At 40.0% G+C, this 25,420-nt stretch overlaps 1 protein-coding gene across 2 annotated transcripts in view; it reads right to left on the reverse strand.

The window, feature by feature from the left end:
* Nucleotides 1–25,420, reverse strand: part of PIK3R1 (phosphoinositide-3-kinase regulatory subunit 1) — an 85,273-nt gene that overhangs the window by 55,205 nt on the left and 4,648 nt on the right. For both annotated transcript variants that reach the window (XM_082457217.1, XM_082457218.1), the window contains exon 2: nucleotides 18,348–19,067. In XM_082457217.1, the coding sequence (XP_082313343.1) occupies nucleotides 18,348–18,681 (334 nt within the window). In that variant the 5' untranslated portion in view covers nucleotides 18,682–19,067. The remainder of the gene's footprint in view (nucleotides 1–18,347; nucleotides 19,068–25,420) is intronic.

Here is a 25,420-nt window from a genome sequence, read left to right on the forward strand (position 1 = left end):
GCACTATTCCAGTGTTTTTGTGGTTTTTGTTTTTTTTTTTTTCTTTTTTGAGGCAACACGTACACAGCTCTTTGGCAAATTCACTGCCCTTTTCATTGAAACTGAAGCGAATTCAAGTTTATGTCTTACAAAGAATTGGTAGCACTACTGTTGCTATCTAACTTATGTAATTCTGCTGTAATTGAACCTCATTTCTTCTTTGGATAGCCTCAGAGAAGCTAAAACAGAGTTCATTACTATGGAGACAAAACACTTCTTCAAATAATTTTCAACTGTTTAAATCGGCCCCAGGTCTTTATTTCCTGCAGCTAAACAATCTCAATTCCTTTCATTTCCTTCAGGTCTAAACACATCACTTAAGTCTAAGAAACAATTTTGTATGTGTGTGTGGCAAATGTGTTTTTTATGTTTTTGACTGGCATCAATGAGTATTTGGTTTTCACCGAGAATATTTCCTTTTTAATACTCTAATTAGTATTTTAGGGGCTTGCTTGTGATGATGATGCCTCACTGAAATCCTTGGCTTTGTACAGTGTCATTAATTGTTTTACAGATGATAAAACCAAAGTTAAGTATGTTACTGTCTTCAGGTCACACAGCAAATTAGTCACAGCAATTAGGACTAACGGTTGGCCAAGGCAGTGTTCAAAGCCCCGAGATGCGCAGCCTGTACACAAGGGCTCCACGTAAGCAAGAACAATGAAAAAGGACCCTGAACAAAAGTGTGATGGTTGCTTTGGTGCTCCTGTAACATCACTAACTAACTCATTCTCCTGTGCATCTTACACACACCCACAAAGGCCAAAACTTAGCAGATGCAAAATTCAACCACCTTAAAATTTAAAAAAAAAGAAAAATTATTAGAATTCCTAAACTTACCAAGAATTCCTAAACTAGCACTGTTAAATACATTCATCTACAATGCAATAAATAATGATGAAATATAATAAGGATTTGCACTACAGTAGTTCAAAATTTTCCTCCAACCCAGAGGCTACTTTGATCAGAAAACAAGAGATAGTTAACAAGACCCGTCACATATTGCACGCTATGTTCTTTTCGGATGCTGCAATGTATTTCTTCCTTTTGAAGACAGCAGCTGAGTCTCTGAGAATCTACCCGAAGCAGAGTGACTTGGATGCCTGATTTAATCCGGCAATTAACTGTGAGTCACTTCACCCCTGTTTTGTCCACTCAATAACAAAAATAATTCCTTGTGCTACAGGGATGCAGGGTGGTTAATAAAACTGCACACTACTTTGAATTCTTAGAAATTGTAAGACACATGGGATGTGTCATGCAATGGAATATTACAGAATTTTAGATGATGTTCAGTTAAAGCTATTATTTCTTACCTCTAGTCCCACTGATTGCCAGGTTAGAAGTTCTGAACAAGAGCATTCTTCTAAAACATACAGTCTTAAGACTATTCTTAGAAAACAAGAAAGAAAACTTAAAATTAACAATGGGTCCGACTAGTCAACTACTCAGCGAAAAGTAGCATTGACATATTCAGCATGAGCTACAATTACAGTTACAGCAAAAAACTCTTCTTTGTACCACAGAAATTTATGATTTGACATAAAATATGCAGGTAGAAGGAAAGTTTTCGTAAGGACTGCTGAGTGAGCTTCATGTTCTAATTCAAAAAAATAAATCCTAAAGTCTGCAATTATGACCCGTTTAGGTGAGAAACTTTCAACACATGCTTCCTGCTAAGTCCCATTGACTGAAGAACAGAGTTTTCCATCCCTCAATCCTGCACCCATGCAAACACTCCTCACAACTGTGCTCCGTGCCGATTCTTTTGTTTTTCTACCTAACTAGAAGAAAAAAAATCTAGGCGAATTATTCCAGTGTTATAGGTTTTTATGTAGAAATAAAAGATCATCAAGGCTCAGTGGTTAACAGGATCTGGGTTTGCCCTGGATAAGCCACACCGCTGCTTATACGCTTCTGCCAAATCCACAGGAATGCAATCTTAGCAAAGATATAATTAATGCAGCCACAGAACACTCCAAATTAATGCTTGAAGTTAAGCTACAGCTGTTTAATCTTCTCATTGTAAGAGACCAGAATACCTTCTAGAAGAGCAGGAAGTAAACAAGAGTAAAGAGAGGAAACTGAAGTTACTCAATTGTCCATGAAGTTTAAGGAACCATTTTATGAAGTTTCAATTAAACAGTCTCTTGTCACTGGTCCATGAGGTTGTTCAATGGTAGACTCTTTAGAATCTGGATCCCCAAACTAACTTGCTTCTCTCCCTGAGCCACCAAAATTAATTGAGCACTTGCTTTATGCTAAAGCCCTGGGCTGGGAGCTAGTCTTAATGTAGCTTCTTTTTGGTCAGCAGATCAAACTGCCCCTAAAACAAAAGAAAGGCTGCACAATGGGATACATGTGTTTACCACAGCTGGTTGTAGAGTCCCACTGAATGAAAGAACAGAATTTTCCATCCCTCAGTCCTGCACCCAAGCAAATACACACTTTTTAATTGTGCTTTGAGCTGATTCATTTATCTTCTACCTAACTAAAAGAAAAAAGAAAAAATCAAGTCGACTTGATTTCCATTTTAAAAGGTTTTTATGTAGAAATAAAAGATCACTGAGGATCAGTGGTTAACAGAATGTTCTCCAGTGAACATTCTGGGGAAGAAAGAAAGGTACAACTATTAATATGAATTCCTAGTGGGGCCCCAGACCACCTCTCTCCTCCATGATAAACTGTCATCAGTGACCTCTGTTGACAATTGGCTATAAATTACAGAACTGCCCAGGCTCCAGAGTGAAATGATTTATTTAGCTACAGCTATGGTAGAACAGAACTTTCTGCTTCCTAACCCCGCCCTCTTTTAATTCACTGAAACTTCCCTTCAAAAATGTTCTAGGTTACGACCTTCGTGGATGGTGTTCCCAGAGCTGAATTTTCTCTGAGGAAAATCCTCTCATCTAGTTGGAGCTCATAAGAGAGGATACATTTAAAAAAAAAACAGGAAACAGAACATCAAAACCTTTCAAAGTTTTATGTGTCTAGTTAGAGCAGAGGGACGAATCTTTTCTTAATCAAAATTATACTTTACGAGTTAAGAGGACCTAGTAGGTTTACAAGCCTATCAGAGAAGTTCAAAAATTACAATTCTTCTGATACCAAGAACAGAAATAAAAGTTACGTTTCACATAACACAGAGGCAAAGGGCTCAAAATGGGCCTTCCTCTTTCATCGTGGCCTTTTGTAAATATTGCGACAGTGGACCAGTGGGAATTCTGGCAGGAAAAAAAGTCCCATCAGAGACTGGCTTTTTGTATAAAAAAAAAAAAAAAAAAAGCCTTGCTCATGCAGAAAATTCTTGCTTTTTCCATTATGTGGTGTCTGGAGGAGGGTGGGAAGAGGAAGGCTTCTTTCTATATCTGTAGAGCACTGTAATTTAAAATGAGTCATGTAAAACATAAATGAAAATGTTAACCTCTGAGACCAGGGGTCAGTAAATTTTATTCCCGCTTAGATCCAGTTTTCTCTGGCAAGCTTGACTAAACCCAAACCAGGGGCTTTCCCTACAGATGTATTTCAACTTACTCAGAAACTGAGGGTTAAGTCTGAAAGAAGACAAGCTCGAGAAAGAGGCCTTGTGAATTTGAGAAATCCTTGGCTATAGCTCAGCTTTGGGCTATCTGGTCAACCCAGCATACCTCCCATTTCATGGGAGTGAATTTTCCCCTATCACAGCTACAGAGGATACCCTCACTTCTAAGAGGGGAGCATTCTTCTGCCTTAGGACTAAGCCATATTGCAGTAGTGGACACTGGGAAAGCATCTGAGGGCCTGTCTACCATTGGAAGACCTCTTTTCTGAGTCCCCAGCTGTGGTTCACTGGAAGTAATGCTTCAAATAAAATCATTAAATCTATCCTGATGACTTAACAAAACCACCTAGCACCAAGGACTTTTCCTTTGGCTTCCTACACCATGACGGACATGAACTGAAGTTTGACTGCTGTGTTCCCTGAGCAAGACTCAACCAGAGGCCAAATGGAAACGTTCAGCCCCCTGATCCATGTTCTAGCTTCAAATGCTCTCAGTCAGAGCTGCTCTCTTCTCTGAGTAAACTTTCATTTAAATGATCCATTAAAACGCAAACATTCTTCTGGACTGGCACTGCTATCGAGGAGCCCAACTCTAGGTTCAAACACTGATACTGCTCTGCTAGCACAATACTTTTGCGTGAATGGTATGAGGTCACTGTTTTAACTTATACGTTACATATTCTTCCCTCTTTATTGCAAGAAAACAGAGAGGTTGATGATTTCATACAAATTGTCTAATATAAGTCTCTGGTTTGACATATGGTTCAAGCACATGATCTTAACAGAAACAAAATATTGGTCAATCAAGCATTTTTAATATCTCTAAGATTTTTCAATTAGTTTGAGGGTAACTGAATTATGGGGCAAAAATTACAAAGATGTGAGACTGTATTTAAAAAGCCTACAATTTATAGGCCACTACTTCCTAATATTTATTTAATTGCTTTCAGAACCTGTGGTGGCTTTAATATGACATGACCTCTGGAGAGGTTAATCCTACTAGAGGTTCCGTCCTCCCCCATTTCACTTTGAGGGTGGTACAGTGTGGTGTTGGCAAGCACACGTCCTCAAGTCAGAGAGTCTGCATGCAAGTCTCAGCTGTCCACCGTCTACTAGTATTTGCCCCTGGGCAGGTTGCTTTTTCTAAGCCTCAACCTATAAATAGCACTAAATAAGATAATGGAGGTAAAGCACAGAGCAAATGCTCATGTGTGCCAGCAAACATATCAATAAAGAATAAACTTCAAAATTTTCATCTCAGAGGTAAAACATTTCATCTGACATGTATTTAAGAAAAGAAAAAGGCAGCGTTCAGATGCAATGAACTAAAAACAGTAATATTTTAAAAATTGCAAATACAACCTTTTTGGCAAATCAAAAATTCGTGTAATCATTCAGCTACATGCCCATAAATAAAAGGTCCAGAATAAGGTAACAAAATTCATCAGAGCCTACACCACCTTTGCCTAAAACACTCAATGTCAACTCCGTGAGACGGATTTCTGGGAAAAGGCTAACATCAATCAGTAATGGTCTCTTCACCTCCTATAAACAAAAGATTATTTTCCCCTTCATTTTAAAAAGGTTTAATTACTCTAACTATTAACCCCCACCCTCTCCATTTCCTTTTCTTAGGAAATTATACATGAATGTGAGACAACATAATCTGAAGACTACTATATTTGCTAGGATATAAAATTTAGAACATTTCAAAATGTGAAATAAACACAGCATCTGACACTGGCAAAAGATGGTCCCTTAGGGATCCAGTGAATCAAGAGACGCTGAAGCAAAAGCATTGGCTATATTTTAAATTGTTCTAGAAAATAGATTGAGCAGGGGTTGCCTGAGAGGTGGGAGTGACAGTGGTCTTGTATTTTGGAAAAAGATCATTGTGAAACTGACCCCATCCTTCTCTTTTAGAGTATATGAAAGGCAACTAGCCTCACAGCTAGACTATAACTAACCACCCCCCGCAAAATAAACTCACAAATATTTTCACTCTTATAGTTAAAGAATATAAATTACTGAAAATATTAAAGGGACGTAATAACTAGGTGGGAATTCACCAAAAGCAGTTCAGGGAATGAGACTAGTTAACTGGTGATAATTGGCTTATGTGACCACACTGCCTTTAGATAAGAAGAGGTCTCAGTCCACTGCAAAGGCTCAGGAAGCTGGTAAAGAAAACAAGAGTAAATATTTTGTGCATCTTGTGAAACTCTTCCTTAATTCAGGCCAAAGTTAGACGATTCTAATCACAGAAGAGCTGGATAGATGTGGTCTGACAAGAAACGGAGTTTTAACCTAAACAACTGTAAATTTTATGTTCCAATATGTTTAAACTTCCTCTAAATGTTAAAGCCAACCAGGTTTCTCAAGTTTCCCTTCAGGGGAAGATTAGACCACAAATGACAGTTACAGTATAACTGTGTATGTATCTACAAACAATGTTGGCTAGTAAAGGAGCAAGTTAGAGCTAGCTTTCAATCCTTTCAAGCCTCCTTTAGTGAAGTAGCAAATCAATTATATTTCCCCAATTAACTCAATGATGACTTTTCTATATTGCCTTATATACTGTACTAGCAGATAGATGTTTACATAAACATTATCTATATAAATGTTATTATATATAAACATATTTATATAAATTATATAAGTTTATATAATAATGTATTTAATATATAATCATTTATATCTTATATAAATGATTTTATATTAATGTCATACCATGTTATAAATTTATGTTTTCATATATATATATATATATATATATATATATATATATATATAAGCATTTTGAGAAGCACTAGCCAAGTGAGGGCTAACTTGAAGGTTAATATTTTAACCATTTAATAAGCCCCATAGCTTCCAACCTGCCAAGGGAAGGAACTGTCCCTTAAAACTAATCACCTCTTCCCAGCCTGTTCTGATGAGGTTCTTTTGCTGGAAGCAAGAATAACTCACGCATCTGTTTCGTTCTCTTTAGATTTTCTTGGGTCTATTGCCTGAGAGTGGGAAAATCTGGTTGTTTAACTCATTTTTTTGCATATCAGGCCGCTTCATAGGTCACTGGCAAGCCAGGGGATGATCTGCCCTCCTGGCTAACAGACTGTGGCCAGAAAAACAGTAGTGTCGCACAGCACGAACATGACCACCCAAGGGCCCTTCCACTGTATCACACTGTTGCTTAAGAATGCTGGGTCAAAAGTCACATGGTTGAGGTCAAACCCCAACTCCTGCCTGAGTTGTGTGACCATGGGCCATCATCTAACTAAGCTTTAATCTCTTTATCTTTACAACAAATATAATAATAGTAAGGCCAATGTCATACAGTTCTAATGAAAAGTAACAAGTTAATGTAGCAAAATGTTAGTATAGCATCTGACACAAAACTAGTATTTGTTGAATGCACAAATATAGGTAGGTATAAATTCAGTTTTATATTTATTTATGTATATATATGTTCATATATGTATTTCTGTAAATTTTCATACATAGTAACAGTATTGACATTCCCCACGTCAATAATAATTTTACCCTTTGTTGTCTGTTTTTTGGAATATGCCTTGTATTTCTAGGTATTTGGAAAATATATAACTTACAGTTTTATTCTATTCTTTAAGTTAATCAAAATGAATTCATTTTTAACCTATTCCTTTCTAATTACAAAGCTTAACAATGAAACGGCAATTTTGAAGTTCACCCATGTGACATGAGAAGTTGAATATATCTCACTGAGCTCTTGCTTATCAGAGAACGCCTCTCAATTCCTTCCACATGATATATAAGGAAGCAACACATTAAGGTCTTGAGTCACCTTCTTTCTTCCTCAAAACTCTGCATCCACCATCTTTTGGCATTTACTGCTACAAAAGAGAAGGAAGCCTGAATTTTGTTCCTTGATAGTTAACCAGATATTTTGGGAAGATGTTTAATAGCATTCTTATAATTTAAAAAAAAAAATTTCCAAAACATATCTAGAGGTGGCCTTTCATTGATTTCATCTAAACAATGTGGACAACGCTTTCAAATCTGCACAAAATGCATGCATGCTTATTTTTAAAATGTTTGTTCTTTTTCATTTGATATGACTTATTACTCATTTATCAACACTGAAAATCCCCATGTTATACCTTCTTACTATGTATCTACAATCTTCTCTTTCATTTTTATCTCTTTTCTCTTTCGATTCTGGAAGAGCTTTGAGTTTCTCCTCCACAACATTAATTTTATTTTCAGCTGTGTTAATTCTACTCTTTATTGCCTCTCCTATGGATTTTAATGTGCTATACTGCATTCTTAATTTCTTTACAATCTTTTTTTTTTTTTTTTTTAATGGTTCCACTCCCATTTCATCCCATCCAGTTCTTTTCAGCTCATAATCATCTACTTTCTGCCCCTCTTTCATTTGGGCCATTGCTGGAGGTCTATTCTTCCTTCAAATCTTTGATACAATCTCTCCTTTCCTTTACAGAGCAATGTTTTTCAGTAGGCACAGCTATTTTTTTTTTTTTCCCCCCTGTTTATTGATCACTATACAGGGAGATATCTGCCCGGACCTGGTGTTTGCTCTGAGCTACTCTTGATCCACGTGGGTGCTGGCTTCAGACCAAGAGTTGGTAGGCAGGTTGAGATGAACAGTTCTCAGGCCAATTTCCAATGTGATTTTCATTTCAATACAGTTTTGCTGAAAGCAAACCTTCTCCTACCTTTACTGCCAGGCTCTGAATGATGGAGGACTCAAACAATATTGAAACCCTCAGGAAACACAGGTCTAACTCTACCCCACCTCCAACACTTTGCTTTTGTGGAGGAAGATTCTCAAGAGGTAAAAGTATTAATAAAGCTCCTACCCCACCCTCCCAGCTCTGCCTGGTTATTTTCTGAGTTATGACCTTCCACTGAATAAAAAGGCACTGTTGGGGAGATTAGAAAGAGGAAGGGAAGAGCATTCTGGGGACAGCTGCTAGGCTCTTTCTGAATTACAGGCAGAGTTGGGGAGGACGTGTCTCTGCCTACCTATTTTTAGGTGGTCAAAACTTATTCTGCCTGTGTTTTTAAACCCAGGTCCATTTGGTTTACAGTAGACATTTCTCCTGCTAGTTCTAGTTTTTATAACTGTTTAGAATGTAAGGACTTTTCTCTACCTTCTTAGAGATTCTAGTGAGAAGTGCGTCAGGGCTACCAGGCAGAGACCTTTTTAAATCAGGAAACTTTTAAATAAGTTTCTTTTTTAACTGGGGGGAAAAAAAAAACAACGATAAAAAATAAAAGCATCCAAGAATTTTTACTGGCACTCGTGTCCTTGGAGAGACTCTCTCTGTGCAATGTCACAGTGTCCTTTTAAGTTAAACACCTAGGATTAAATTCACCTGTGCCTTTCACTTGCCCTCATCTACCCTCTTGTCCTTGGAATTCAGGTAACAGAAACACAATGTTTATGTTATAAACTTGGCAGTGACTAACTTTCCTGAGAAATAAAGTTTGACATTCAATGGAATTTAGTCATTTAGCCAAACTTTAAAAATGGCGTTTACTGCTAATTTTGACAGAACTCAGGTACAAGACTTCAGATTCATTTGAGTCCACCTCAGATTTCTTATACTTAGGGATTTTAAGCAGCTGCTGTCCACGTGCCAAAACACATAATTTTTATGCTGAATAGCCTCAGCTTTTGGCTTTTAAGAATCAAGGAATAACCTGCTCAATTTTAATCAAAATGATTTAATTATGAATCAGAAGTAAGAAAATATGAAGCTCAGGGAAACATTTGAAGCAGACATTTAACTTCTTCAAAAATAACAGAAATGGAAGGAAAATCACTTATCAATGGTACATAACTTTTGAGTATTTGATCAAGGTGTATTTGAGAAAAACTGCACATACACACATATAACCCCAAACTTTGTCTCAGGTTCATGGCCTTATCAGTCTCTTTGTAACTCAACTCTTTCATATATTTAGCAGACATAAGAAAATGCTATAAGTTGTAGGTAAAACAAGATAATTTGTGTGATGGTATGAATGTAACAGCCAATGAAACTTAACAGATAAAACAGACATAATTACAGACCACCCAAAAAGCAGAAAATAGCTGGTTCCTTCAGTTACTGATAACTTCACAAAGGACTGCTTAACAAGACCCACACGACTGCCTGCTGGAGTGTTCTTGAACACTCTGAATGCTCCTCCTAGGGAGCCCCCTCCTTTTTAAATATTTACACAATCGTTTGAGCTTTAGTTTCTTAATCTGGAAAATGGTTATAATGTCATATTTGCAGGGTGGCTGTAAGGATCAAATGAAAAATGTCTTTAAAATGCTGAGCAGAATGCTTGGCAAATAGTAAGTCAGCAAATTTTTAGGGTATATTTGGAAAAAGCCATTTTCAATATTTAAATAGACCCATGGGGAAACATGGGAAAATGACTCTAATATATACTTTGATATGTTCTAACCAAATTCATTACATCTCGTTCCTTGGTACTTTGTAGATAATCACGATTATTTAGCAATAAAGTCACATCTTGCTCAAACTTCTTTGAACCTGTCTCCTTTGAAAATGGAAAATTTACTTTTTGCTCCCTGAAAAAACATGGTAAGACCTAAGTAAGCAATGTTGTAAAATACTCGGAAATTATAAATTAATAATGATACAAATATTCAACTACGTTTCTATAGTTAAGAACAGGAATAGAAAGATATTTCAAATGAACTATTTACTGATAAAGAAGCAACATTCTTAAACATTAGAAAATTTTTAAACAGGATAAAAAATAAAGCCAGCAGTGTTTAATGCGGATTCACAATAGATTATCTTATGAACAACCTCAAGTCATTTTGCAAATTGCATTTTCCAAAACCCAGTAGTAAGCTAGAACCAACGCTGACTGTCTCTCGCTGTCACGGTGGTACCTCGTGCAGTCTGAAGGCACTATGGCAGTTTTGCTCCTTAGGGTAAAGTTTGGAATATAACACTGACCACCCAACAGTCCCTCTGGCTTTACAATGCAGACTCACATAATGCCTATGCTAATGTGTTATCTCTTGGGTACATATTTTAACACTGCTATCACATAAATTTGAAGAGGTCTGAATAAACAAATCTTTATAACCTGAATAGGCAAATGTTAAAAACATCACCTTCTATCTGCCTTGGAAAATTTAAGAAAAAAACCACTAGAAAAATCCCTAGGAACTCTGAGCACATATCCTGTCAACAAATGTAGCTATGCCACACGGACACAGTCCAAGGGAGGCATTCCATCAATGTCTTTGAATTCGCTGATAAATTGCAATGTGTAAAATGGGAAGAATCTCAAATCAATTTTGATGTCAGCAACTGCTGAGTGCCCACCAATAGAGTTAGAGCATAAATTCTCACACTTGGTGAAACAGATCTTAAAATCATACAGTATGTAGATTTGCAAAAACTTGGTACCAATTTGGCGCTTTCATTAGCAACAATCCTGTATCATCCCAAGGACCAACCTCCAATCAGATCTTACAGTGAGGTCATGTGAGCACATCTGCCCAACCATCCTTGCTTATTTCTCTGAGTTCCTTCCTTATTTCCCCTTCTAGCTTCTGGGTTGCACTACTGGGGAAACACTACTAGCGAGAACTTATACTTTCTGGGTTTTGTTTCTCCAACAATTCTTATGAGTAGGAATGGAGAAACTTTTACTGATCGAGTGTCAGTAAGAGGTTAAAATGAAAATACAGCCAGAATTCAGAAGACACAGCGTCTACTTCTTGTTTTCAAAGTAGAGAACACTGGGATTAGAAGGGTTATGGAATTTACAGAAAGCAAAGCAGAGTGGAATTTCTGATTCAAATAATATACCACAGGGATTTATATTTCACTTATGCCTACATCTTTACCATCCTGGATATCAGATTTGATCATCAAATTACAAATAGTCTTCTATAATACAGTGTAATAAACTCACAGTGGGAACTTCAATATGCATCAAATTGTGATAGGACAGGAGAATCTATAGGCATTGCACAATACAAGCTATCAACTAAGAAGAGATAAATAGATGAATACAAACACCCCCAAGCAAGAAACAGAACGGAGAAGTTATTCCTGAAAATGACAGCCATACTTTAGGTGGCATAAAGCCACTAGGACAAAGTTCTCCATGCAAAATTAAACAGAAAGATCTGCTGCTCGTTTGTTTTGTTTTTAATTGCAAGTTATATTTCATCAGAACATTTTTTAAATGTACAGTGTATGGAATTATTGTAGCAGAAGCAAAATATCACGGTCTTTTACATAAATTAGTAAGTAGGAATGATGCATTTATAAAGTATTCTGACAACATTTCGTTAAACTTGATATTTTAGGGAAACTGTACCCAAGTAATTAAAATACAGTCAATTTCTAATTCGCTTTGACCTCCTCTATTTAGATTAGTTTATTGAAACTGAAAACACTGTTTTGATACTGAATGCTATAAACTCAATCAAGACCTCAAAAATTAAGATATAATCCATCATGCAATTATCCTTCTCATTTCTAGTTAAAATACCAAGTTATTTTCTCCTATTTTAGCCTTCAAACCAATTTTACGTCCTTCCTCATGGAAATTTGTTAGCAACAAAGACACAAATATGCAACAGCCAGCTGTACTGCTAACATCTGCTTTCTTTTACTAAGAAAAGCATGGATATGTAAATGGCATCTAATACTTGGTATTCTTATTTGCCAGAGGTACCAGATTCTCCCCTTTTTGGAAGCTACTTAGCATATAAGGCGCCATTTGTTGTTGGATTTCAGAATTTTGAACATTTATTTTTCTCAAACCCTGACTTAGTGGAGAAGTGTTTGTTAATCAGAATTCTGCCTGTTTTAGACAAAGATGCATTCACCTACAAACAAGGGAATACCGACTTCAAAGTTATCAAAGGATCTATTGACAACTAAGCTAAAAAGTTAAAAATAGAAACACTTTTAACATACAGAATTCTACTTTCATGACAAAGAAAACTGTATTAGAACATCAACATTACCTTGGTTGCTAGTAAACAAAATAGGATCACTCCACTTACACAGCTCCTGCTCGAATCAGAAGTGTGAGGGCTTTATTTAGGTTATACAGACAGGGACATTGGACCCTTTACCCATTTTGGAAAAAAGAACACAGAATGAAATCTCTAGAGCCAGCAGCTTTAATGAAAGCCTCTGAACATATATCTCAAGTAAAAAATATATATATAATTTGCATACTACAGCTGTGATCCTAAATGACACATGCCATGGTAGCCTGGCAGAAAAGCTTTTCCTCAAATAATGTCTTATCTGTAACCCTGAACTTAGCTGTCACTGCAGCTCCAGGAAAGAGAGAATCAAATCCTTCCTGTCTAATAACAGACTGGAGGAGGGAGGGAGGAGTCCTCTCCTCTCTGGGAGACAAGGGGACCTTCCTGCCCATCCCACCTCTGGGCACCCTGTAAATTTCTAACATGGCTGGGCCAGCTCAGGGCAGAACCTTCCTGCTAAAAAGCAGCAAAGGCGAGAATACTTTCTCTTCTTGTCAATTACCTCTTCAAATAACTGTGGATATGGGAATTGTTTATTAGGGTTACTTTCTCCTTCACATTTCTGGGGAAACAAAATAATTAAATTTAAAATTAACAGGGAAAACGTCTTAAAAATCAAGAATTTAGTAAGAAGAATAGAAACGCTGGTGCTCCTGAGAGGGAGAACTCTGGTAATAATATGTAACCAAATGCCTGAGTGATACAGTCTGTCATAAGAGAACTGGTTAGGCTCACCTGATTTTATCAAAAATGATTACCACATTTGTTTTTTTCAGGCCTGCTCTTTCATCAATTATATTGATGACATCTTTCAGATGTCACTTCCTACTAAAACACAAAGGGCAAACACTTACATGCTGGGAATTTCCTGGCAGTCCAGTGGTTAGGACTCAGCTCTTTCACTGCAGGGGCCCGGGTTCAATCCCTGGTCGGGGAACTAAGACCCTGAAAGCCTCGCTGTGTGGCCCAAAAGAAAAACAAACAAACAAAAAACAGGTATATGTTTAAAATCTCTACTGTTCTGATTAATTTTTCTGGTGGGTCAGAAATTAAAGACAGGAGTCCAAGGCCCTGATCTTCAAATATCCTGCAACCAGGCCTGCTTGCTCCCCAAAACACAGTGATCGATGAAAAACAGGGAGTCAGCACCAAAGTCAGAGGTCTCACCCCATCACTGGGGGCGGTTAACCACAGTCCTCCCACTTCACAGCAAAGTCTCACTTAAGCAGGAGAAAAGGTGAGGAAAGTTATGACACGGCAGCTTCTGAACTAAAACAGAATTCATAAAGGCAGGAATTCATGAAGCAAAGCAAACTACTTTCACAGGTACTATTTCTGTGAGTCACAGCAGTACTTTCCGACCAGGGGGCTCAGCAAAGGTGTACAATTTGGGATCGGGTCACCATCCTCTGCGACCTCTGTACAGTGTAGTCAATTTACGTGATTTATTACAGCCTTGCTTTCTAGACAGGGGGCGACAACCGTGGAGGGACACTCAAATGCTGAGTGTGCGAAATGGAAAAATCACGTGGCTGGGGAGACCGTGAAAGCAAACACAAGCTGCAAGCTTTTCTCTTTTTCTGTTTAGAAGGAATTTTGATCAGAGTTTAAAACAGCCCACACCAAATGTGTGCTTTATGTTTTATATGTAGGACCAGCTGGGACCCACTGTCAGGGTCCAGAGTGGGAGCTGGCGGAGGGGTGTGCAGATGGGGGATGGAAGTGGGGATGAACTCAGATTCCTAAGTGATCTCTCAAGCTAGCAGATTTCAACATCCTATACAAACTGACGTGGTCATGGAATCTCACTAGTCTAAATATTCTGGATTAGTGTGACTTTAATCAAAGGATCTCAAAATACTGTCTCAAGAAATAGCCCCACTGGACAGCTTACTTATAAAAGGAATACAGTTTGATTCTCTTATCCCTAAATCCCCACTTCCATCAGCTCATTTCCCTGTGTCAGGGGAAATATGGAAGCACCGCTGAATGCAGAAAGAGCAGGAGGATGGCCTTTCAAGAGCTCGCCTCCCCTAAGGAGCATGTACCACCCATTGTGCACCCCCATCACACCGTTCACCTGCACCAGACGGGGAAGAGGTTCTCTCCAAAGAAGGTAAAACGGGGCTTTACTGGGTTGTGGGAAAATGAAATGTGATGCTCATATCTGTGATTTTAGCTTCCATGCAAAGAGGAGATAAAAGAGGGGGAGGGACAGCATAAAATCTGTGCCCGAGGACACGTGCTGATCTTGACACGTGTTCTATTAACTTTGCTTAAGTGGCTGACAGAGTACACTCTCAGCTCAACATGCTTTCCCACCCGCAGAACTACCAGTCCTAGGAAATGGGGTAAAAAATAACAGCTTTGGAGACACAGCATGCGACGGTCAAGGCCAGGTCAAGATTCCTCAGACGTGAATGATGTGAATAACAATAAACCGTGATGTTTAAAAACAGAATCGGCTGTTACAGCCGTGTGCCTGCACGTGACATACCAAGCACGTGGCTCACTTCCACAGTCACGTGGGATGTGAAACAGCTGGATGATGCGTTTCCACAGCAAGCATCTGTCCACTTGCTAAGCACCTGCGATGCTGTTCTAGGTACTTGGGATAACAGAGAGACATCCAAGACCCCTGCCCTCACAGGGCTTACAATCTACCAGAGGGAACAGATAATAAACGAACAATGTGGTACGTAAATTCTAGAGTAGGTTAGATAATAAATGCTTTGCAAAAGCAGAAGGGCAGGCTGTACGTGAAACGAGATGAGCAGAGCCAGCCTCCTTGAGAAGAAAGCTTTAAGCAAAGAGTGGAGAGTGGGTCAGCTAAGAGGATGGCTGAGGAAGAACTGTCCAAGCAGAGGCCCGAGGTGGGAGTGGAGCCGGAAAGGGCATCAGAGGGCACGCCGTCTCTCTCGGGTCCTGACTTCATCTTTCATCCCTGCTTTCTAGCACAAGATAGGGGCTCAGTTCATATTTACTGAATGATTTAAACTCCAAGAAATACAAGATTATCCAATATACAAATTCAATCCAAACTAGGCCAGGGCTTCATAAGAAAACTGTACACAAACTGGATTGGTGGAAGGTACATTTTCCTGAGAGGAGCTGGCGGATCAGATCTTCAAATGGGTTTTTGACTCTCTTTTCCCCAAAATGTGAGACATCACAGCTTTCTTTCCAGGAACATGCAAGAAAAGCAAAAAGTGGGTTCTGTCATCAGGGGGAACTCCTCACACAGATGCTACTTGTGGGCAGAGTTTAAAGACAACGTTCTTTTAAATACAAAGAGGGAAGGTGGTGAGGAGGGCGTAAAGGTAGGTTTATCCCACGCTCATCTCAGGGGCATGCCCACTGTCCCCATAACACTCCCTCTGCAAAAGAGACCTGCATGTCACCGGGGTAACCTTCTCAATAAAATACAGTCAAACATGAAAAACAGGCTAAGTAAGGTGAGGGAGTAAAAAGGAAAAAAAGGCGAAAGAATTCAATTTCAGTAAGAAGAGAAAAGTACTATCCTTTCTCACCTTCACATAATTTGTCCCTGCAAACACTTTTCAAATAAACACACCCTCAGGCAAAAGAAATTAAAGCCCCACAGGTTCCAACAAATAAGTCTGTCCTTACAACTACTTTCCATATCAATTTGACAGGCAACTAGCAGGAGCTGTTGAATTCTCATTTCATAGGAATCATATTAAAATGAGAATGCAAGATTAACATTTCTAGAAAATCTAATATTTAGTACCTCAACTCCCCACCCAACCCCCCATACTGTCTTTTCAACCTTTTAATTGCTCCTAATTTCTCATTTATATTCAGGCCTGCTCTAATACTTTAATGCACATTACCGTGGGTCTCTTTCTTAAACTCTGCTAAAATATTTCATTTTACTCTTTCTATGTATTAAAAAAAAAAGAAAAAGATGTTAAAAATCTCAGTTGTTACCACATTACGTGAGAAAGAAAGCGTTATAAAATAGCTTAGATACTAGAAAGAGAAAATCATTTTTAAGGAAACACTTGCTTTTCCGTATACTATACCCAAATGAAAATATCAAATGCAATTTTTGTTTAGAAGCTATTTTTACAAAATCTGTTTGCCCCTAATCTTGACAAGGTACCCCTTTTAAATAATCTTTTCTAACCTGACTCAGATATTTTTATAAGTCTGTAATCTTCTGTATGCCAGGAGAAATTATATCATTTTTCCTTTTGAATTAGCCTACATATTAGGAAGTGTATCTAACTTAAAAAGTCAAAAGTCAAATTAAAAATATGTAGTTTGGTAGGAAAAAACAATTATGTATATACCTCCCCTCGGCTAAGTGAAACTATGCAAGAAACACAATGGTTGACAAAATTATATAATTTTATATATATATACATATATATAAAATGACAAAATTGTATATATATTACATATATACAAAAAACTTTCAGAGTCAAGTTTTTTTGATTCATCTAGAAAAAAAACTAACTTTTGCTTTTGAACTGTCAAGTAAAACATATCATTTGAATATTATTTCTAAAGTACGGTATAATGTTTATAAAACAAGTATCCCTTTTGGGTTGGGATGGGAAGAGAAAAGCTCTTCCCTTCAAGTATCCTTAGTGAGTTCTTCGACATTTATGAAATATTCCCAATTCCATTTACCCTTGCATTCTGCTTCTTCATTCCCGGTACCTCATTCATTTGTGCTAAAATAAGCCAACATTAAAGAAGACACAATAGTAACAGGATCTCTTCCAGAAATACACTGTGATGCCCACAGTCAGTTTTACTTGACACATACCACCGCAGTTGAGTCCACCCATTTGAAATACATCTTTCCACGCCTTTCTCATTCTCTGGGGAAAAGATTATACAGGGGGAACAATGCTTGACATTTACCAGTGAAGAAATGAATGATTTGACAAAGCTGTTAACAGCAAAGCGGAGTAAAAGGCTTGCCTCTGTGTGAAACTGAACAGAAGAAAATACCTTAAGGAACAGCTGTGCTCAGAGCTGAAGTGGGGACCATCTCCAATGAACAATGAGTGGGTTTTGGATCAAGGTGTTTTCCATTTGAGAAAAATATTCAGTGATTTTTTTCTTTTTTTTTTTCTCATGAAGGCCAAGCACACTATTGGCATTAATGCTACAGATGACACTACCCAGGCAGGAAGAGGACTCCCTGTGCGTCTACACTAACTACAGGATAGAGTTTCAGCGTCAGCCAGTATTCCTGGAGAGGAAACCAAGAGGTAGACACCAGATTATAAAAACAATGGTTTCTTCTCCGTTGAGTTCTGTGGTCATTTTATTACTCTCTCCATTTTCCATGCAGATCATATTAATGTTAAATATACTTACATCAGACTTACCCTCTACTTTCCCAAAATGATTACTTAGGTATATAATACCAGTTACAAGAATAAGAATGCAAAAGGTGTTTAATTCCATGGCAACTCTAATAACAGTGTTTAGAGACACTAACTGAAAAGGTTCTCAGATATCATCACCCTAGTTTTATAACAACTCTCCACCCCACAAACACAAATTTCTAGCCATGTAATGATTGACCAAACTTTTATGCACCATACATAAATTCAGGTAAAGTTGCCAAAACAACTTCTGCCCAGAGCGTTTCAGCCCAGCTCAACCAACGAGAGACTTTTCCTTTAAAAAAAAAAAAAAAAAAAAGTCATGAAGCAATCACTCATCAATACTGACCTTGTTGCTCACTGTCTCCTTCAGTTTTTGAAGAACCTGGTGCAACAGGAAGGGGTCGAGGTGGCCGGGGCTTTGGTGTGGGCGGTGAGATCTTTTTCCTTCCAATGTATTCTACGTAAGTTCCCGGAAAGTCCCCCCTCTCCCCCGTGGTCTCGTTATAGCCATTTAACCAGCCGATTTCTTCAGGCCTGGCTTCTTGTCCATCACTGAATCCAAGAGCTACTAAGGACCCTTTATTCACAGTCAGTACGTCCCCCAAGTGCAAGTCAATGTCTTCTTCCCGCTCCTTTTTATAGTCGTACAGCGCCCTGTACTGGTACCCCTCGGCACTCATGGCTGCAGACCTGCGACCATGCGACAGCTGAGGCCGGCTGCACGCTGCAGTCTAACCTGACGTTTCTATGGAAAGTGAATTCAGAGAGTGTGTTAAGATTCCTAATACACGTCCAGCAGGGGATAAAGGATAACTCTCCAAAGGTTTAAGAGGAGAGGTGATTGGCCATCCGGCCGTCCATCTGTCCTCCATCAAGGGTGTGACTGAAGTCAGGGCTCACTTCCTCTGTGGCCGCAGTCTTCCCACCGGCTTCCTTTTCAGCAACTCGTCAACACATTGACTCGGGGCTGACTCTCCCTTCGAGGCCCGATCCTTTCTGACACTCTTGTCACACTGTCCATCTGTCATCTGATTTGACTATGGCACACACCACGTGCGAGCTGCACCTAGCAAAGGGAAAACAAGACTTATGAATCAACGGCACACTTGGCCATCTGTGTGAATCTGAATTTCGACTTCCATTCAACAAGTACTTAATCAACCTGGCAGACATACACAGGCCAGTATGCTTTTGCTTGACATGGTATACACAACAAAGATTAGTGAAGCAGGCAGTCCCCGCCTTCTAAGAACACTCGGCAGGGTGGGAGGGATGCTGGCATGTGGCAACATCTCAGAGATAAGACAGGACACAAGGAACTATAACACTAGGTAAATGTCATAAGAGAGCAGAGACTGAACGCTAGGGAGTTCAAACAAGGGAGAGACCACATCTCACTGCAGGCATCTGAAGACAGAAGAGAACGTGTGGCATGATCTTAGGTACAGGTGTGATGAAGCACATGTCATATTCTGGGAAGATGTAGAACAGGCAGACCAGTATGTGTGAAGCCAAAGAGGGAACATCACATCTGGGTTAGAAAGATAAGCAGGGGTTGTATAACAAACATCAAACACGCCCGTGTCGAGTTTATGAGTGATGTAATCTACAATGGGGAGCTGGAAAAAGGCTTGGAGAGAGGGGAACAACAAGACCAGAGCGGCACTTGAAGAACCTCAATCCAATCCTGGTGCGTGGAAGGGACTGGCGTAGGGACAGAAGAGGAAAGCCATGAAAGGTGTTTTGCAGCCATCTGGGCAAGTGGCCATGAAGGCGTGAACCAAAGTGGCCGCAGAAGGTACGGAAAGGGGAAGACTGAAGTAAGGGAGAAAGAAGCATGTGTGGGACGTGGCAATGCTGAAAAATGGATCAAGAAAGAGAGAAGCACATGGTACTGGGTACTGGATCCTGGTTGGGGAGATGGACAGACTGCAGCGTATGAGAAACAGAGGATGGCAGAGAAGCCAAGAGGAAGGGGCTCTTCCCAGGCTGGAGGGCTGAGCCAAGGTTCAAGGTACTAGCTGACTGCTGGACCTTAAAGATCATCCACTCGGCCAGCTATTTTAGAATTCATTTCTGCATGACCTGAGATAATCAAAGAGATACATTGACCTGTGTGTCTGTTTAGCAACATATTAGTATTTTTAAGCCAAAGAAATAAAGACACAAAACTCAGTACATAATAGCAGAGCATAGGTCATTTTGTTGGTACCTTCCTAGCAAAAAAGTAAAATAGAAAGTATAAATTGTACAGAAAATACAAGTACAAAATAAAAAGGAAAAACTTCTCCCTCTCTCGCACTTTCTCCTTTATCCCAAAGTTGATTACTATTTTAATTTTATATTGATTCCTTTCTTAAAAAGCAATAAAAATGATATATATTTTTAAAAAAAGAAGAAGAAAAAGAAAGAAAGAGAGAAGCAAAAGGTGCCTGATCCTGAGTTCACAAGAAGAATGTAGCTACCAATATCAGGAAAAGGGAAGCCAGGAGGCCTGATGGGCTAATGGTGATGCTGGGCATCCAAATGCAAGCGTGGGTCGTTGAAAACCTGGTCTGTGATTCAGGAGAGGAAACACACCTGAGGTTTGGTAATCAGCCGCAAATAAGGCAAGACCAAGCTCAATGGCATGAAGGAACTCAGAGGAAAAATATTAAAAGTAAAAAAAAAAAAAAAAAAAAAAAAAGATCCAAGGACCAAACATCGAGGTTCAAGGAATGCCACTGAGAAGGGAAAGTCAAGGTCTGAAGACAATGCAATGTCCTGGAAACAAGGGATAAGAGGGTTCAGGTAGGAAGAGGTGATCTCTAAGACTAAATCCTGCAGAGGCCTCTGGAAGTGGGAAACAGGCAGGGCTAGGTCATCTGGGGCTTTTGTCCATAGTGGAATCATCACGGACTTGAGAAAGCCCACTCTAGTCTAGTAGTATTGGGGATAGTAACCAGAGTTTAAGGAGCTAAGGAATAAAGAGAAAGTAGAGATGGCTGCTGCAGATCACTCTATGAAGATAGCTCAGTGGAGGGGGAAACGGAAATGCAAGTTTTTTCTTTTTTTTTTTTTAACTAGTAGAGGCAGAGGGCTTAGAGAGTCAGAGGCTCTTTAAGTTAGAGAGGCAGTAAGGCAGCTTGGATAGCCGCTAGAACAGTAGAGAACAATGTGCACACGGACACACTATGCGCTCCGTTCATTTCTCCACGTTATCTTTGTTAGAAAGAGGAAAAGCAAACTAAAGGTTTCAGTTAAGCTGGCTGAACAATAAAGCAATAAAAACAATAGCCTCACAATTTCGGTGTGCTATGTCAAAGAGAGCTTTTATAAGTTTTCAAGAATGGAGCCCTTTAGAAGTTTATTATTATAGGCACTCTGCGGTGTAGGCATCTTAAGAAGCAAATCTAATCACAGATTAATTGTTATGCTGGCATTCAGAAGTGTAAAGTATTCAACTTTACATGGCTAAAGCCTCTTAGCTGTAATACAATAACGCTCTTAGGAGAGTTACATATTAAAAGAAGGAAAAACAAACACTGGAGATCTTTGTGTAGCAAGAATATTAATTTGCAGTAGTATTCTACTTTGTATTTCAGTTGGCAGAGAAAAAAAATTAAAGCAGCCAGTAGAGCATATGAGAAAAATAAACTATGTTATGTTTGAAGACAGCCTCTCCTTTTGCTAGATCCAGAATCAAATTAAATATTCACTGCATAAATTCACAAGAAAATGTAGAACTAGCAAATCCCATTTTTAGTACTAATGTACTGTTACAAATGAGACACAGAACATGAAAATTTACATATCCCTAAATGCCTGGAAACCAGGCAATATGCCTGAGAATAATTTAATTCCTCCAAATCTGCCTTGAAATTTTTGTTAGCTTTTCCTGGCAATGTATGGTTTTTGGAAAAAAAAATCCTCAACTAGTAGGCTGGGTAGATCTTTCCGCCAGCTGCTGCCTATGGCTTCCTCTATTTCAACAACCCAGGAGGCCAGTTTGGTGAGATTCTTAACAGAATAGGGAGTATAATAATTCCTCTCTCTCCCTCCTACTCTGTCCCCCTCAATTCCTCCTCTCCCCGCTACACGGCTCTCAGCAACCGCCAAGCCCTGCTCATGGCACACCTATGTAGCTATGCATGTCCCTCACCAGGGGACGCTGCAGTAAGAAAAGATCCAGGTCTGCTCAAGGTTTTACAAACCTAAAAACTGTGTTTACATTGGCCTGAGGCTAAATCCCTGCAAGGAGACAAAGAACCCTGAGGAACCCAAAGACTTTAGCAAGACCAGACTTTAGAGTAACAATTCCCGCCATAGATGCCGGAGATCTACCTGTCTCTACAAAGTCCCCCTCCCTCACCGTTTGTAAGAACCACCTTACTTTCTGTGCAGAAGAATCCTGTGCAGAACTCTGGGCCCTCAACTGACCAAGAGAACCCCAGATCTTCTATGACTCTTGGACCATAAGCAGCACACACCACTCTTATCTTCCGGGACTCCACCGTCAAGGCCAGGAAGACCAATCCAAACAGTCCAAGGTCAGCCATGATTCGGTGCCAATTAAGAGGGAGCGCTGACTAGCCATGGGGTGGTGAGTGGAGCGCATCCCATGGGGAGGCGCAGAGAGGCCTTGGCTAGAGGGAGGAGGGCGGCCCTCCCCTGCTGCACACTGTACACTTTCTCCTGACGGCCATGCCCATTTTAATGGCTGCCACTGTTGTCGTCACCAAATACTGGAAGCTATAGGTGTATTAACCCATTCAATCATCACCATCGAATATTCAGTGGGAGCTATAGGTGTATTAACGTGTTCAATACTCAAGGTAACCAAGAGATGGGTACTATCAACATTCTCACTTTACATAGGAGGAAAACGAGGTGTGGAGAGTTTAGCATCTTGGCAGTGATATCTCGGCCATGATAACACTCACCAAGGGCGAGGTGTAACTAGAGTTCAGATCCAGGCAGTCTGGCTCCAGAGCCACCACTTTTAACACCTTAGAACCTACTGCCCAAACTCAGCTTGCTCGGATGCCCCAGGGCGGCCCAGATATGTCCATGGGGTCAATGGTGCAGATTCCTTGCTCGCACACTCTGACCTCTCACATTTATCTTGAAGGTCTGCTTGTTGCTCTCTGTGACAGTGGCCTTACCGACAGTGCTTGTGGCTCTTTCACAAAAACACCTGCACAAAAAGAAGCCATTATAACTCAGCAGGCGTGCCCTCAGTCTGAGACTTAGCAACTTGGACCACGCAGATTTTCTTCCAAAGAGACTTCATTAAGATGCATCCTTGCTGGGGCTTTCCTGGTGGCACAGTGGTTGAGAGTCTGCCTTCCAATGCAGGGGACACGGGTTCGAGCCCTGGTCTGGGAGGCACCCACATGCCGCGGAGCAACTGGGCCCGTGAGCCACAACTACTGAGCCTGCGTGTCTGGAGCCTGTGCTCCGCAACAAGAGAGGCCGCGACAGTGAGAGGCCTGTGCACCGTGATGAAGAGTGGCCCCCGCTCGCCGCAACTGGAGAAGGCCTTCGCATAGAAGCGAAGACCCAACACAGCCAAATATAAATAAATAAATAAATAAATAAACTTCTTAAAAAAAAAAAAAAAGATGCATCCTTGCCAAAGAAGTCCACGAACCAGTGAATCAAAGAATACTGGGCACATCACTTCTGGAAGGCCGCCCTCTTCTGGAATCCTGCCCATTTCTGCTCTACAAGCTTCAGCTTCTGTCACCTACATGCTTCTTTGCATCTATGCCCCCTGCTGCTACCCCAGGCCCCTCACCGCACAATTTCTAACAGCTCAGCTCCTCCCTGGGGGTGTAAGTGAAGCATCGTCCACAGTCACCAGGGCTGTCACGTTTAGAGGACTGGCAAGTTCTCTTTTGTCTCACCCTCAAATTTCTCTCTCACCCACAGAGCAGAAGACTCAGCAGACCGGGGCACTGGTAGTGCCTAGATCACTCTCCTGTGATCAGTGCGGAGCCGAAACTACATGGTGCCCAGATTCACAAGCTTACCCCTCCAACCTCTTTGGCTACATACACCTGTTCATTGAAATGTTTCCAGCCAGCTTCAACAGAATTATTTCCACAGTTAAGATTTTTATATGTGGATAATCTAATGTTTTCAAATAACCAAGGCAGTTTTATGACATATGCTCCAAGACAGTACATAACCTAAGTTACTGTAACAAAAGGTATAAAGGAGTCCTAGGAACAAATAACAAATTAACTTACTCATACAGAACATCATATGCAACAGTTCAAAAGTTCCTTCACAGGAATTATTTTGCTCCTGTCTTTCAAGCCTTTCAAAGACTGCCTGCAATACCATTACTCGGAAGACAGATTTTTCTCTCTTTGCTAAAACACCGACCAATTCCCATTCTGTTCCTCAGAATAAAGTTGTTTCTGATGCCCGACAAGGAGCAATCCATGACTTTTTAATGTACAACTGCTTGAAAGTAAATTTTCAATTTAAACCCTCTAACCCGCAGGCGTTTGGGCAAAGAACCAAACAAAATTCTTTGAAAAGTCCTCTGACTTTGTTGACTTACTCCTTCCCCTTTCACAAAGGACGGGGATTTAGCAAACTTGGTGGGGAGGCAGGAATAAAGGATACTTTCAAATCACTTTAAATAAATCAAGAATATAACCTGATCGTGTGATTCTATCCTGCCATGAAGTCAGCAGTTTGGCCCTGGGTCCCAGCACAAAATGGACTTTCAATCCAGCTGCAAAGCTACAGAGAGGTTCCTGGGCCCCCAGACCTATAATTCACCTCTCCATCTTCAGTGTGGTAGCTCTGAGTAGGGCAAGCTCCCTAACTAAATTCACACAGCCTTTTTAAAAAACAAAATGCACAATTCATTATTTAAAACTCTTTTTACCTTTCAAAATAGTGTCCTGGAAATCATGAAAATCAAACTGAACAGTTAAAATTTCCTACTAACATAATGAATTTCAAGCTAAAATGATGGGCTCAGGGTAAAATTTTATGGGATGTAAATTTTACCTCAATTAAAACAAAATAAAATGATGGACTCGGAGGAAGCCCCAAGCCACAGTCCTCAAGTATCTCCATTCATTTTTCAAACCAACCAGAACGTGTCCCAGGCTGCCGCGCTCAGGGCTGGGTCTGCACTCTGGGGAAGCAGGGCACCTAGGGCACAACTCCTGCCCGCAAGCCCTCTGGGGGTTGGGGATATGGCGGTGGGGGGACAGGACAAGCCCCGGTCAAACAAGGACACAGGGCTCTCCAGAAAGCAAAGTGATGGGATAGCGGAGCACTGCCGAGGGGCAGAGACACAGACAAGGCTGGAGGCAGTTCTCAGGCTCAGTGGTCACCACAGGGAGGCTGTGGCTTCCAGAGCCTGAGAAACATATTCCATCACCCAGAAAAGGCCATGGGATGGACCATTCT

Source organism: Balaenoptera physalus (assembly GCF_965194825.1).
Source record: "Balaenoptera physalus genome assembly, chromosome: 3".
Lineage (NCBI taxonomy): Eukaryota > Metazoa > Chordata > Mammalia > Artiodactyla > Balaenopteridae > Balaenoptera > Balaenoptera physalus.